Here is a 15801-nt window from a genome sequence, read left to right as displayed (position 1 = left end):
TATTTTTAGCCATGGCGGCCATCTTGGTTGGTTGGCCGGGTCAAAAAACACAAATTTTAAACTAGATACATCAATGATGATTATGGCTAAGTTTAGTTTAATTTGGCCCAGTAGTTTCAGAGAAGAAGATTTTTGTAAAAGTTAACGACAGACGACGGACGCCAAGTGATGAGAAAAGCTCACTAGGCCCTTCGGGTCCGCTGAGCTAAAAATGCACAAAAAAATTGGCACTATTAAGGCTACCTCAAATTTAACTAAGTTTGTTGTCTTAATTTTTCATCCATACATAAAATTTTGTGAAAGTGTTAGTTATTTTCCCAAAATTGGAAAAATTCCCCCTTTTTTAAGCATAAAAATTCATAACACGGAAATGTAAAATCTGAAATTTATAAAAATTGAAAGGGAGCTTACATCAATAGATATAAATAATTCACTAAAGGTTCACGGACATTGGTGAAAGCCTTTTTGAGTCACTGTCCGAAGTGTTGAAAATCCCCCCTTTTTTATTAATAAAGCCCCATAAATCCAAAACTTAAAATCTGAAATAAAAAAAAACGAAAGGGAGCTTACATCAATAGATCTAAACAATTCACTTAAGTTTCATGGAAATTGGTGAAAGTGTTTTTGAGTTATTGTCCGAAGTGTGTACGACGGACGGATGGACGGACGGACAGGCGGACAACGGTATACCATAATACGTCCCGTCCCGGGCGTATAAAAATGAGAAACATCAAAATATTCTGATAAGAAATTGTTCCAATTGAAAAAACGACACATCATACAGCATGTCACAATTCGAAGTATAAAACAGTATACTGTTTGCATGTTTCGCACAATATCGTATTCTTTTATTGGTATTTTAAATATTAAAAAAATAGGTCCTGTGAAAATCTTGTTGAAACCTTTCCTTTATCCATATCTGATTATCTGTTTTAAAATCTATATTTGTAATCTATACGTATGATTGCTTGATATATAATTACTCCGTCCATACACTTTTTAATTAAAATATATATTTCAATAAAGTTGCACATTCACGGTATGATTGATTTCATTGAGAAAAAAAATCTGTATTTTCCAGCAGTAGCAGTGCCTTGTGGTGTCCTATCATTAACTGTCTTGTCACGTAAAATCTTGTTGAATTCTTTTCTATATAATAACTCCAGCCATACACTTTTTAAAATATATACCGAAAAGTTGCACATTGTATAATTGATTTCGTTGATATACTTTTCTGTATTTTTCAATTATATTTTGTAGCAGTGGTATCTTTGCGTTGACCTATCACAGCGGTTTCATTAACATTTCCAGCATTGAGATTTATGGACAAAACGTGCAGAATAAAGGATAAAAATTATAAAGAATACAAAAATATAAAAAAAAATAGGTCAAAAGACAAAGATTAGAATAGTGAATAATTAAACTCATCATAGATACCAGGATTAAATTTTATATTTACGCCAGACTTGCGTTTCGTCTACCAAAGACTCATTAGTGACGCTCGAATCAAAAAAATGTTTTCAATTCAATTCAATTCTTTATTAACCAAATTTTTTACAACATATAGGTATAAAATAAAGTACGAAGTTGAAGAGCATTTAGGACCAAAAATTCTTAAAAGTTTTGCCAAATACAGCTAAATTTTTAATTTTGCATTTATTATGAGAAAAACACTTTTTGTATAGGAACAATCAAACATGAATTCTAATTTTGTCCGCTGTTTATTGATTATTTTTGCTGTATCAGTGTTTAATAAAAAGTGACTAAAAATTCCTAAAAGTTTTGCCAAATACAGCTAATGTAATGTATTCCTGAGTTAGATAAGCCTTAGAATATTGGATTGCTAAAATAAAAAGAACAGAGAATAGCAGCAAAACAGGGGCGAATCCAGCCATTTTAAAAGGGTGGTTCCTAACCCAGGACATAAGGGTGGTGGTGTTCCAACTACATGTCCCCATTCAAATGGATTGTTCGTCCAAGACAAGGGGAATTTCGCCAACCCCCGGACCTCCCGGGATCCGCCCGGCACTGCAAAATTTATAAAGAATAGAGAGAAAAAACTTTCAAAACATTAAGAACACAGTAATAGAAGACCAAAATTCCTCTTCAAATATTTCGGCTAAAAAGTGTGACGAAAGTTTTTGACATTTAATATTAATCAGTGCTTATATGAGAAGTAAACGATTAGGTCCGAGTACACAGTTATCGTCCCTTGATTTTACGAATATAGTCCCTAGTGTGGACAGTGTACGTGTTACTTGTCAAATTTTTTTTCATACCCCTTCCAAATTTTTTTCTTTATTTTTTATGCCTCAAGTAGCAAGAAGGGGGATAAAATTACACTATATAAAAAATTGGTTCATGAATTATAATGTAAAGTAGAGATTTGGTCCAGTTAAAAAAGATCAAAAATTAGCATTTCGGAAGCTGTCAAAAACTTCCTAGACCCCCTTTTCATAAAATTGTCCATATTTTGAGTTAGAGCTGATGAAGTTTTCTATAATTTTGATATAATTTGTCCCAAAAGTAGTACAGCACACTGTAAAAATATTATTGAGAAAGCGCAGGTGGGATTTTTTTATTTCCATTTATTGTCTAAAAGAAATGCACTACAAAATAACTGTACTCGGAGTCTCGGACCATTATGAGATCATTAGGACGAACACCAAACATTGATTCTCCGCAACCAGGAACACATATATATATTAGATATACTGTTCCAAGCCGCAACAGATCAATAATAATGATAATATTTAAAACACACACGTGCACACACACACACAATTAAATGACAAATCCTCTGCCCTTTTGATGGAGTTACTAAATTATTTCCTCTGCAAGTTTTAATCACGGCACCAATAAAATAGTGTGAAGTTTCTCCCATCAGAAATATTTTAACCAATACATATAATCATAGAAGTAATAATACCTAGGTTTTCAGTTCTTATCATCTATTGCAAAACTTTGAACTGACTAGTCTCTTTGACGACATCTTTTTTTCTGGTGAGGCTATTTATGAGGGCTATACAAGTAATCAGATAATCAAATATGTTTTACCAATATAATCTCATGTGTCTTTCTATGTTGTGATGTTATGCTATTGTTTCAGAAAAAGGGAGAAGGTTTGGATGCATTAAAACGTGTAATCTCGCTGCAAATGTTTGCACCTGTCCTATTAAGTCAGGAATATGATATACAGTAGTTGTCGTTTGTTTATGTAATTTATACGTGTTTCTCGTTTCTGTTTTTTTTTATATAGATTAGACCGTTGGTTTTCCTGTTTGAATGTTTTTACACAGTAATTTTGAGGCCCTTTATAGATTGCTGTTCGGTGTGATCCAAGTCTCCGTGGTGAAGGCTGTACATTGACCTATAATGGTTTACTTTTTTTGGATGAAGAGTTGTCTCATTGGCACTCACACCACATCTTCCTATATCTATCATAATCATTATCCATTTTTTAAAAGAATATAAACAAATAATTAGAAATACAGTCTTAATTTATCGAATAATCAAATAATCATGAAATCTTTTGTCTGGTAATTAAACATGTCAAATAATCACTTTAAAAACGACCAAGTAGTCACATAATCAAACACTCCATGACGAGGCTCAATGGTAAAAACGACCAAGTAGTCACATAACCAAACACTCCATGACGAGGCTCAATGGTAAAAACGACCAAGTAGTCACATAACCAAACACTCCATGACGAGGCTCAATGGTTTATGCATAACACCTTGTTAAAAATGTTTTTAAGTATGATTTTACTACGACTCTTAAAAGACTGATTGAGAAAGCTGTATATAATCGGATTGATTGCACTGCTTAGAAAATAAGATCTCAAGAAAAGTTGATACACGGTCTTTTGAATGTCTGTCAATTTAGAATAATATCCAACACCTTCCAAATTCCTCAACAAAGCCACAATGCAATACGGTGCAAATGTCACCATGAAAGCCAGTGTTACTATGAATAGCATAAAAGTAGTCCGGCTTGCTTTATAGGTCCTTCCATGAACGTTTGTTTCATTGGCAAATGAGCTGCCTAAGCGCAATGATTTACAGCTACGCCTAGAGTACGCAGTGGATGTACTTGATGATTTCTTCCTTCCGGCTATCTTTATTGGTTTAATTATTCTTTTGTTCAGAGCGGGGCTCTGTTGTCCATATTCATTGCCATCTTCGGCGATATGATCTAAGAATACGTCATCGTACTTAGTTTTGTCGGATGCAGTATTTGTAAGTGAAACGTTTTCATTTTGGTTTCCTTCATTTGACAGAACTATCGTTTTCGATTCGATCGATTGTTCCTGTGAACGATTAGAACTGTTATTTCTGATAATTGTTGAAAATGTACGTTTATTGCTGACAACTTTTCCACTAATTAGTCCATAAAAAGTTATAAATAGAATATCAAAAAGCAAGTGAATCACAGTTAAGCAAACGATTGTTACAAATGGATAATTTGTTTCTGCATATTCATTGACAATCAAACACGTACTAGCTGTTACCCCAGCGGTTAAAGGGAGTGTATATGTCCCATAAAGAACAAGTACGGGAGATGATAGTGCTAAGGCGATAAGAACGGAAACAACCACTATTATTTTAGCATGCAATGTTGTGATCGTAATGTTTAGAGAACGTAGTCTTATTCCAACAAATCGGGACACCGCAATCGCTAGCAGAACGAACGATGTTGATATCGTACAAAACATAGAAATAAATCTGGAAATTTTACATAACCATGGATAATCAAATGTTAAGAAATTACGCAGTAAAAATAGTTCCATTGGCATTGCTAGTAAACAGCTGATCAAATCAAAACATGCTAGAGAAATAATGAAGATGTCTGTCGTTTTCAATTTTGAAGATTTATTTCTTCCTCGGAAGCTTCTTGTCGTTCTTTGGCATCTTTTCTGATAAAATAAATAAATATAGCAAACGAGTAAGTTTCCAGAAATTCCAATAATCATTAATAGAAGAATATAAATAAACGACAACAAAAGATTGTTTTGAAAAACTAAATTGTTGTATGTATCTAAGGTAAGAAAAGACACATTTTCTGTTTCATTTCTTATATATTCGGAAATATTCCGTCCAATTATTCCAACGATGTTTGTACTCGTTTCCCAAGTGACATTCAAATGCATTGTGCAATCTGCTTGAGTTATGAAATCTGTAAAAAAAAATATTTAATAAATTATTGCCAAAATATATTAATTTCAGATTTTTCTCTACATATTAATATCTGCAGCAGAAATTTTCTGTACAACTTTCTATGTAATGACGCCTTCCGCCATTGTTACTTTGAAAACAATTTGTTAATTTATTCTGATTTTATTAAATTCTGGTTACTTTGAATACGTTTTGGCAAGATGGTCCTTTTACATATCATGCATATACATGTCTTTTCATAAGATCAAATGCACGGCATCTTAATCGAAATAAATATGTAACAACAAATAATCTTCGGATCTAATTCATACCTGCCAACTTTTCAAAATGCCCATGGTGGTTTTGCGTTCAAGATGGCTGTTATATTCCTAAAAAAACAATCAAGGGGGCCTTCAAATACATTTTAATGTTGTTTTTTTGGCTTCTTCATACTTTTATAAGCCTAAATTCATTGTAAAATAAGTGTTTTGTTTAAATTTTGGACAAAATTGCTCTTTCAAAATTTAAATTTGGGAGCCTCCATGGGGGAAATCCCCCGCAAATAGTGACAGTTGGCAGGTATGCTAATTGGTTGCTTTTGGCTGTCGCCAAGGAATTGCAATTTCTTGCTGTGGCTGATATTTGATTTGTTTGAATGAGCTGGGACACACGACAAAACGGACAGGGAATTACATATAGATAGTCTGACGGTATTGGAATTAACTAAAATTGAATCAGTGAATTCAAACTAATTATTGACATATCCAAGGGGGGTCCGGGGGTTTGAAACCCTTTTTTTTGGCCGATCAATGCATTTGAATGGGGACATATAGTTGCAACCCCCTCCCCCATGTCCTGGGTTAGGAACTCCCTTTTTAAACTGGCTGGATCCGCCCCTGCTGGTGGTGTTTATATATAAGTATACAATGTATATAATGTATATAGACATCGAGGGCTTACCAGACAGTCAAGGTACAGTTAAACACCACCAGTTAGCTAGAATTCACGTTCGCGAATAGGTTCTAACATGATAGTACGTACAGTGACCTATAGTTGTTATATTTTATGTCGCTGGGACCCTGGTGAAGAATTGTATCAATATCAATTATATCATACATGTATCTTGTTATTTTTATATTCATTAAAATTTGCATTCGAGGACCATTCGCACTCTTTTTTTTTTAAATATTCATTCCTAAAATGTATATATATAGATATATATGTTATCAGTTGAAGATATCAAATTTTATGCATGTTTAAGACATTTACAGCATACTAGTCTTTATTCAAACCTGTACTCAGGGTTTTGTAATATCCCTAGTCATATTTTGAGTGAAAATCCCTGAACAAAATCACTGAAACTGTTAGTGATTTTACAAAATCAATAATTATTACAGGGATTTTACAAAATCCCTGATTTAATAAATTCACTGTAACATATATATATTCTTTTCGTGGAAAGTCACACAATATATTAAACTAAGGTGTTTTAAAAAAGATATACGAGTATAACTGGCGAACTTCCGTTGTCCCTTTTCTATTTCCTGGAAAATCACATTATCTTTTGAGATCTTTTTAAACATTTTACCTGGTGAACAATAGAAACTGATCCACTTCCACTTAACGAAGGATTGTATCTGATTGTTTTCAATGAACCTGATACCACGGATACGCTTATTTCTAATATATATGGTTTAGCCATTTTGTTTTGAAATAATTTAGTGTATAGATGTTAAACTCTTTACATTAACCATATACAAAACTATGTATACGCTTATTTATTATATAAATGATTAAGCCATTTTGTTTTGAAAGAATTTCACATACAGATGCTAATTAATATCCATGATTCTCGGAAAAGGGGGGGGGGGGGGGGTGAGGGGGAGTTTATTGATACTAGTATACCTGATCCAAAACTGGTAAATATGTACCCCGCTTAAGTACGTATACACTATTCATTTTTCAATTTTCAAAATTCAATAATGAATAATGAAATTATAGTTAATTTTTCACTATTCAACGTTTAATGATTAATGATGAATAATGGAATTATTAGAGTTTACATTACAGTATTCAAGTTGAAAAGTGAATAATGAAATAGTTTATATTACAGTCAGACAGTATTAAAGTTAAAAAGTGAATAATAAAATCGAAAATTATTTTTTTAGGATTTGACTGTGACACTATATGTATACCGTGCCTATTTCTGAATTCGTCATGTTGATAATATTAAACAAATATTCAAATTAATATCATAAAAAATAATCAAAACACTCTTTGAAATTTTTTTCTTTATTATTTACCAAGTTTATGAGGAAAAACGAGTGGGTTTCCCCCTAACTACTTTAAACAGTTATTCCCTGTTTTAATGTATGGACGACCTGAATACCAAAACATAAGAATTAAAATACTATATACATTGTCTATCGTATTTTCACAAGACCTTTGCTATTCCTCATTCCTGGTTATAGCTTTAACTTGTCGATTGTGCCGAGATGCCCATTAGAGGTGTTAGAGAGGACCTAAATGCCAAAATACGCGTCCAAATTAAGAAATATAGCTGCGACCCTTCAGCCCCTAATTACAGATATTCGAAAGATTATGAAAAGAGGAACAAGGTATATATAGTCAATATGTTTCTCAGCGCAGAGTTTCGGAGGACGAAATACCGTGAACATTAAGAAATAGGTTATTCTGAATAATGGAATGAACTGCTGCGACCCGTCAGTCCTTTATTACAGAAACATGTATATACTATTTGGAAGCTGATTGATTTTAATGACAGACGAACAAAATGGTTATAAACAATTTGTGCCGCAATGCCCAAAAGGAAAAAATGGTTATAAACAATATATGCCGCAATGCCCAGTAGAGGAAAAAATGGTTATAAACAATATGTGCCGCAATGCCCATTAGATGCAAAAATTGTTAAAAACAATGTGTGCCGCAATGCCCATTAGATGAAGAAAAATGTTATAAATAGTATGTGCCGCAATGCCCCTTATAGAGGGGTAACGGAGATCCTAAATGCCAAAATACGCGTGAAAATTAATAAATAACCAATTTTGAATAACGGAATGGATAGTTTGAATAATGGAATGGACAGCCGCGACCCTTCCTCCCCTATTTAAAGATAAACATTACACATCAATCTAAAGCTTATGAAAAGAGGAACAGATCGTATATACTAGTAGTCAATATGTGAAGAAATACATGTAACTTATTTTGAATAAAGGAACGAACTGCTGTGAACCGTTAGTCCCTAATTGCAGAAAACTTTATACTTTTATTTGAAAGCTTATTGATAAAGGAACAATTAGAAAATGGTTATAAAGTAAAACAACATGTGCCACGATGTCCATTAGAGGGGTTACGGAAGACCTAAATATCAAAATACGAGTGAAAATTAAGAAATAGCCAATCAGTTTGAATAACGGAATGAATATTTTGAATAATGGAATGGACTGCTGCGACCCTTCATCACGTTTAAATTACAGACAAACCTTATGCATCATTCGAAAGTTTTCAAAAGAAGAACAAAAGATATATATATCAATATGTTCCGCAGTGCCCATTATAGAGGTTAATGACAAATTGATAAATACGGGATATAATGTTACAGTAAATTTTCCTTTTTAAATTTCATTATTCACTTTTCAACTTGCAATACTGAAATATAAACTATTTCATTATTTATTATTCATCAAGTAGAGACCCCCTTCCGAGAGAAAAACACCGAATTAGAGGGTATCGACTTTGGACAGGCGCATATATATGTTAAACATGTTTATAACCACAGCCTTTCAAGGTCACGTGAAGATCATAAGTCACAATTGTAGGTGACCATAAAGACCGATAATACTCTTTGTGGATTCTTTGGTAAATTTGAAGAGTCTAAATTGCTTCAATTCTATTCTCGATCTTGAATGTTTCTCATGCGTCTTGATTACATACGATTTAAAGCCGATTGCATTGAGTGTGTAGGCAAATGTAATGTTTTTGGTTAGCTTGCTTGCTTACGAAACGTGAAGTCATTATAAGGTAAGATATACTACCCTCCTTTTGAAGTAGCCTAGCCCTACATACAAATATATTGGTTATCTGTCGGACTAGTCTTCTCTTAAAGGAGGATAGTTTACCTCACCTTATAATGACTTCACTGTTCAGCTAGCAAGCAAGCAAGCTAACAAAAGCTATTACCTTTGCCTATACACACCCAATGCAATCGACTGTAAACATAATAACATTATCGATACTATATTAAACCGGAAAACTTCCGAGGGTTCGTTGAAAAAAATGCCAAATAAACATAAATAATTAAACCACATGTTTCTCCCAGTCATACGTACTATTTAGATAGGAAGTAAACACTCGAATACTTACGTGCTTTTTAAGTATAGGGACTTGATTACAGGGTCAGATTAAACATGTATATAGCTCGTTATAATATCTTCTCCGTCTTTGACAAAATAATCCAGTTTTATTAAACGGTATAATTATACATCTTTTGGTTAATGCCCGTAGTTTATTTATGGGCAATTCTGACCTGTAATCAAGTCCTATGGTCTTTACATTTTAAGAGCAAAGATATGATAATGCTTATCCTTCAACATTGATCTCTTAACATCTATTTTGATTAGTCAACTTAAAAATGAGTCATCCATATGATACTGTTTTATGTCTCCAGCAGTGCTGCGTTTTGTAAATCACTAATGTCACAACAATCTTGCTAATGTTGCCTTGGTCATATTAACTCCTCACTGCACAAAACATGCATGTATATATATTATAGTTAAACTGAAGTCATTATCTTGTTTATATAGCTGAATGTAGTTTTTTGTCAAAACATATATGATAAGATTAATAAAAGTCTTTTAATATTCGAAGTATCATAGATTGGTATACTGAATACATCTGGTGCTTATATCGGCAATGGACATTTGAGCGCATTGACAGGACATTTGAGCGAAAAAAAAAGGACGTTTGAGCGCCAAAGTATAGGACATTTGAGCGCCTAAATTTTAGGACATTTGAGCGAAAATAAGAATAAGCGTAGGACATTTGAGCGAAAACAAGTCTTGGATAGAGAATTGTCTTATTGGCAATCATACCACATTTTCTTACGAATATAGTTCATTAAATGAGGAGTTTACCAACAAAAAGATTAAAACATATTTTAATTGTAAAAAACAAAGCACTAAAAACAAAGCACAGTCATAAAACAGGAGTTTACCAACAAAAAGATTAAAACATCTTTTAATTGTAAACAAAGCACTAAAAACAAAGCACTGTCATAAAACATAAAACTCGGCAACGGCATTATTTACAAGTCTGTTCGGGCTTGGAACTTATATCCCAGGCTTCTGACATAAAAATCCCTCGTAATTTCCTGCTGGCAGTATTTCGAATGCAAATCCCGGAGATTCTGTTCCTTCTCCTTTTCTGTTCGGCTCTGCGGTGCATCAATGTTCAAACTCCGAATTTTTATGTAAGTCACAGATTGCAATTTGATAATAGTGTCAAGGAAAGTATAAATTGATGGATGACTGTGATAGAACTGCTCGTTATAATGGGCATGAAATGATTCGGGCCCATTGTTAGTACGTTTTAACGAGGATGGAACTTCGGCCCAGAGATGAGGGGGAAATAACGATTCATCTGTTATATAAGTATCAGTCAGGTAATCTGCAAATTCTATACAAGGCTTGTCGTTAGGTACAACGGCCATAAAATCTTCTACGAAACAGTCCTTCATAACTTTCATTACCCGTTCTTCAAAATCGACGTGTACTGCTTTCGGTTGAAGTGTGTGACCTTGATCGGAACATAGCTTGACAATTGAGGAAAAGCAATTCACGTAAATTTCTTCAGACTTTCCAGGAAGTAAGCAGAATACAAGAGGGACATAATTTCCTTTGTTATAGCCATGAATAGTATATAACTGTTTAAAGAACTTTGGGCAATATTTGTAAGTACCATCCATAAAAATTTCCGGCACACTGCATAAACATTCAAGATTGGTTGGACACGTAAGAATAATTATACCAGTTTGTTCATCATTAAACTGCACAAAATTTTCAAATTTATTTGACTGAATATTAATCTTCTTTAATGATTGGTGTGTTTCCTCTCTAGATTTAGGAAGTGCAGGGTGAGATTTACGCCTCTTTCTATATATAGCCTTTGAAACGCTGCCAATGTCTTCAGACTTTAGATTTGCTTCATCCATGTTCTGTAACTCTGTACGGATAATTTTTGAAGGACGTTGAGCAATATCATCATCCGCTTTTCTTTTTGATCGTACCCGCAGCAAGTGACGTTCATTGTCACGATCACTGGTATCATGGTTATGAGTATTTTTCTGTTGAATTATAACGGTTCCGGTACAATCCGTCCTCAGTCTTGCTTTGCAACCTTTTGCCTGAAAAATATTGAAAGGACAAATACAATTGAAGTGTTTAAATGCTTTTTCATTTGCTATATGTGGTAGCTTATATTCAAATGTGTTAAAAAAATTAATCTAAAGGAGGTATAAGATAGACATATAATGATATAGATATAAATCAAAATTAAAAGAAGTTATGGAAGTTGAAGCGTAACAGACGAACAAGTAGTTTACATTAACATTAAATTTGTAAAAAAAGGTACTTACTGTACATCTCCAGGATATTTCTTCTCCTTTTAGTGTTTTGTCCACTCTATATCGGAAACTGTCACAAACAAGGCTTCTTTTTCCCTTATTAGTCTCGGTCAAAATAATATCCATTTTAACACGTACATGTATTATTAGTATTAAGATTTCAAGTGCCAAGGGACATTTCACTTAATAGATATATATATAAGAATTTTAGAACAAAGAAAATTTGCATAGCCAATGAATTATAGTAGAATTGATTGGTAAATAGAGATCAACTTAGGATTTCACTTACATAAACCAGCCAGAACCGGTCGAATTACTCGGGTGTGAAATAAAATAAAAAATATTTATAACTAAATCTTACTTTTTTTTCTTACTTTTAAAAAAAAATCTTAATTCGTGTAAAATTATCAGGGAAAATTTCGCTCAAATGTCCTGTCTGAAAACTCAGGTAAGGTTAATATCCCGGCGCTCAAATGTCCTATGAAGTCGGCGCTCAAATGACCCTATGTGCTTTTTTCTTTTTCGCTCAAATGTCCTATGCCCGCTCACCCATACCACGAAAAAAACATGAGCCCCCCAAACCCCCTACGGCACTGTGATTTGATTTTGGCAAATACCATATATTGTTTTATTGGTTGTCACAAAATTGTATCATAATCAGCCTGATCTAGAATAAATTCTTTATTGTTCAACTTTTATTAATCATGATTAATACTAAACGGAAAATGAGTTTCAAATATAATAATTGAAGTTTGAGATACTTCTTAAATATACTTTCGTCATTTAGTTGTTTATAAATAGTAGTCTAAGATCTCGAATAAACTTTCGGTTTTATTTCAATATTTTATTATTTTTCTAGTCGTTTTATTTTAAAATACTGCTAGAGACATTTATAAATATAAAACATAACTTGTAAAAGGCAGAACATCTGATTTAAAATGTGTTTTGTTAATATGTGATCATCCAAACCACAAAAAAAAGAAAATAATAAAGAAAAACAAATGACCAAACTTGCTTACCACACTAATGTATATGCCATTTTCACTCTGAGAAATGATAGTTTCATGTTTAAAATTCCTGATGGTTCAGTACGAAGTATAGTTAAAATGGTTTTCCCGTGGTTAAACATTATGCAACCGATACACACAGGATATATAATTATAGAGTATGATACTAAATACTAGTGACTTAAGTCTATATAATATATCATCATAAATACATTATGTCAATGTGTGTAAACATGTGTGTAAATAAAATAAACAAAAATATAAGGTGTGCTTCTACTGGAGCATGTAATATTTCACTTTTAAGAAGAAACGTTTGATTATGAATCATTGTGAAAATTTGACTTTTCCACTCCTTTTATTTTTTATTGCCGGTTTAATCGACATAGCCAATGAAAAAAATATGAAATATACGTATAAGATTATATTTATAGAAATGTAACATGATAATAGATTAATAAGTTATGATTTTGATAACAAAAGATAACCTTTAAATTTGAATTACCTGTTGTCATCTGTGTCAAAAGTGAGGATACCTGTTGTATTGTAGATTCTGCTAGATGTTCATTTCAATGTTTTATTTTAGTTTTGGCTATTATAAAGTTTTGATCTATTATAAAGTTTTGGTCTATTATAAAGTTTGGGTCTATTATAAAGTTTTGGTCTATTATAAAGTTTGGGTCTATTATAAAGTTTTGGTCTATTATAAAGTTTGGGTCTTTTATAAAGTTTTGGCTATTATAAAGTTTTGATCTATGAGAAAGTTTTGATCTATGAGAAAGTTTTGATCTATGAGAAAGTTTTGATCTATGAGAAAGTTTTGATCTATGAGAAAGTTTTGGTCTATGAGAAAGTTTTGGTCTTTTATAACGTTTTGGCTATTATAAAGTTTTGGTCTATTATAAAGTTTTGGTCTATTATAAAGTTTTGATATATGAGAAAGTTTTGATCTATGAGAAAGTTTTGGTCTTATAACGTTTTGGCTATTATAAAGTTTTGGTCTATTATAAAGTTTTGGTCTATTATAAAGTTTTGATATATGAGAAAGTTTTGATCTATGAGAAAGTTTTGGTCTTTTATAACGTTTTGGCTATTATAAAGTTTTGGTCTATTATAAAGTTTTGGTCTATTATATAACGTTTTGGCTATTATAAAGTTTTGGTCTATGAGAAAGTTTTGGTCTTATAACGTTTTGGCTATTATAAAGTTTTGGTCTATTATAAAGTTTTGGTCTATTATATAACGTTTTGGCTATTATAAAGTTTTGGTCTATGAGACAGTTTTGGTCTTATAACGTTTTGGCTATTATAAAGTTTTGGTCTATTATATAACGTTTTGGCTATTATAAAGTTTTGATATATGAGAAAGTTTTGGTCTTTTATAACGTTTTGGCTATTATAAAGTTTTGGTCTATTATAAAGTTTTGGTCTATTATATAACGTTTTGGCTATTATAAAGTTTTGGTCTATGAGACAGTTTTGGTCTAGTATAAAGTTTTGGCTATTATAAAGTTTTAGTCTATTATAAAGTTTTAGTCTATTATGAAGTTTTGATATATGAGAAAGTTTTGATCTATGAGAAAGTTTTGGTCTTTTATAACGTTTTGGCTATTATAAAGTTTTGGTCTATTATAAAGTTTTGGTCTATTATATAACGTTTTGGCTATTATAAAGTTTTGGTCTATGAGAAAGTTTTGGTCTTATAACGTTTTGGCTATTATAAAGTTTTGGTCTATTATAAAGTTTTGGCTATTATAAAGTTTTGGTCTATTATAAAGTTTTGGTCTATGAGAAAGTTTTGGTCTAGTATAAAGTTTTGGCTATTAAACGTTTTGGCTATTATAAAGTTTTGGTCTATTATAAAGTTTTGGCTATTATAACGTTTTGGCTATTATAAAGTTTTGATCTATGAGAAAGTTTTGGTCTTTTATAACGTTTTGGCTATTATAAAGTTTTGGTCTATTATAAAGTTTTGGTCTATTATATAACGTTTTGGCTATTATAAAGTTTTGATATATGAGAAAGTTTTGATCTATGAGAAAGTTTTGGTCTTTTATAACGTTGTGGCTATTATAAAGTTTTGGTCTTATAACGTTTTGGCTATTATAAAGTTTTGATATATGAGAAAGTTTTGATCTATGAGAAAGTTTTGGTCTTTTATAACGTTGTGGCTATTATAAAGTTTTGGTCTATTAAAAAGTTTTGGTCTATTATATAACGTTTTGGCTATTATAAAGTTTTGGTCTATTATAAAGTTTTGGTCTATGAGAAAGTTTTGGTCTTTTATAACGTTGTGGCTATTATAAAGTTTTGGTCTATTAAAAAGTTTTGGTCTATTATATAACGTTTTGGCTATTAAAAAGTTTTGATATATGAGAAAGTTTTGATCTATGAGAAAGTTTTGGTCTTTTATAACGTTGTGGCTATTATAAAGTTTTGGTCTATTAAAAAGTTTTGGTCTATTATATAACGTTTTGGCTATTATAAAGTTTTGATATATGAGAAAGTTTTGATCTATGAGAAAGTTTTGGTCTTTTATAACGTTGTGGCTATTATAAAGTTTTGGTCTATTAAAAAGTTTTGGTCTATTATATAACGTTTTGGCTATTATAAAGTTTTGGTCTATTATAAAGTTTTGGTCTATGAGAAAGTTTTGGTCTTTTATAACGTTGTGGCTATTATAAAGTTTTGGTCTATTAAAAAGTTTTGGTCTATTATATAACGTTTTGGCTATTATAAAGTTTTGATATATGAGAAAGTTTTGATCTATGAGAAAGTTTTGGTCTTTTATAACGTTGTGGCTATTATAAAGTTTTGGTCTATTAAAAAGTTTTGGTCTATTATATAACGTTTTGGCTATTATAAAGTTTTGATATATGAGAAAGTTTTGATCTATGAGAAAGTTTTGGTCTTTTATAACGTTTTGGCTATTATAAAGTTTTGGTCTATTAAAAAGTTTTGGTCTATTATATAACGTTTTGGCTATTATAAAGTTTTGATAT

At 31.6% G+C, this 15801-nt stretch overlaps 2 protein-coding genes across 3 annotated transcripts; both read right to left on the bottom strand.

Annotated features, from left to right (window-relative positions):
* Positions 1–3481: 3481 nt before the first annotated feature.
* LOC134690834 (cholecystokinin receptor type A-like) lies at positions 3482–13066 on the bottom strand. Of its 2 annotated transcripts, XM_063550939.1 has the most exons (3): positions 12816–13066; positions 5489–5545; positions 3482–5178 (listed from the first exon to the last, which is right to left on the bottom strand). In XM_063550939.1, the coding sequence occupies exon 3, from the start codon at positions 5150–5152 to the stop codon at positions 3719–3721; it is 1434 nt and encodes a 477-aa protein (XP_063407009.1). In that variant the 5' UTR covers positions 5153–5178; positions 5489–5545; positions 12816–13066; the 3' UTR covers positions 3482–3718. The 2 variants fall into 2 exon arrangements, with proteins under 2 accessions (XP_063407009.1, XP_063407008.1); XM_063550938.1 differs by lacking the exon at positions 5489–5545.
* LOC134689821 (uncharacterized) lies at positions 10480–12342 on the bottom strand. Its single transcript, XM_063549787.1, has 2 exons — positions 11809–12342; positions 10480–11577 (listed from the first exon to the last, which is right to left on the bottom strand). Exons 1-2 carry the CDS (start codon positions 11920–11922, stop codon positions 10480–10482), a joined length of 1212 nt encoding a protein of 403 aa, XP_063405857.1. The 5' UTR covers positions 11923–12342.
* Positions 13067–15801: the final 2735 nt, after the last annotated feature.

This window comes from Mytilus trossulus, chromosome 11 (genome assembly GCF_036588685.1).
Source record: "Mytilus trossulus isolate FHL-02 chromosome 11, PNRI_Mtr1.1.1.hap1, whole genome shotgun sequence".
Lineage (NCBI taxonomy): Eukaryota > Metazoa > Mollusca > Bivalvia > Mytilida > Mytilidae > Mytilus > Mytilus trossulus.
This window is presented reverse-complemented; position numbering and strand designations above follow the sequence as displayed.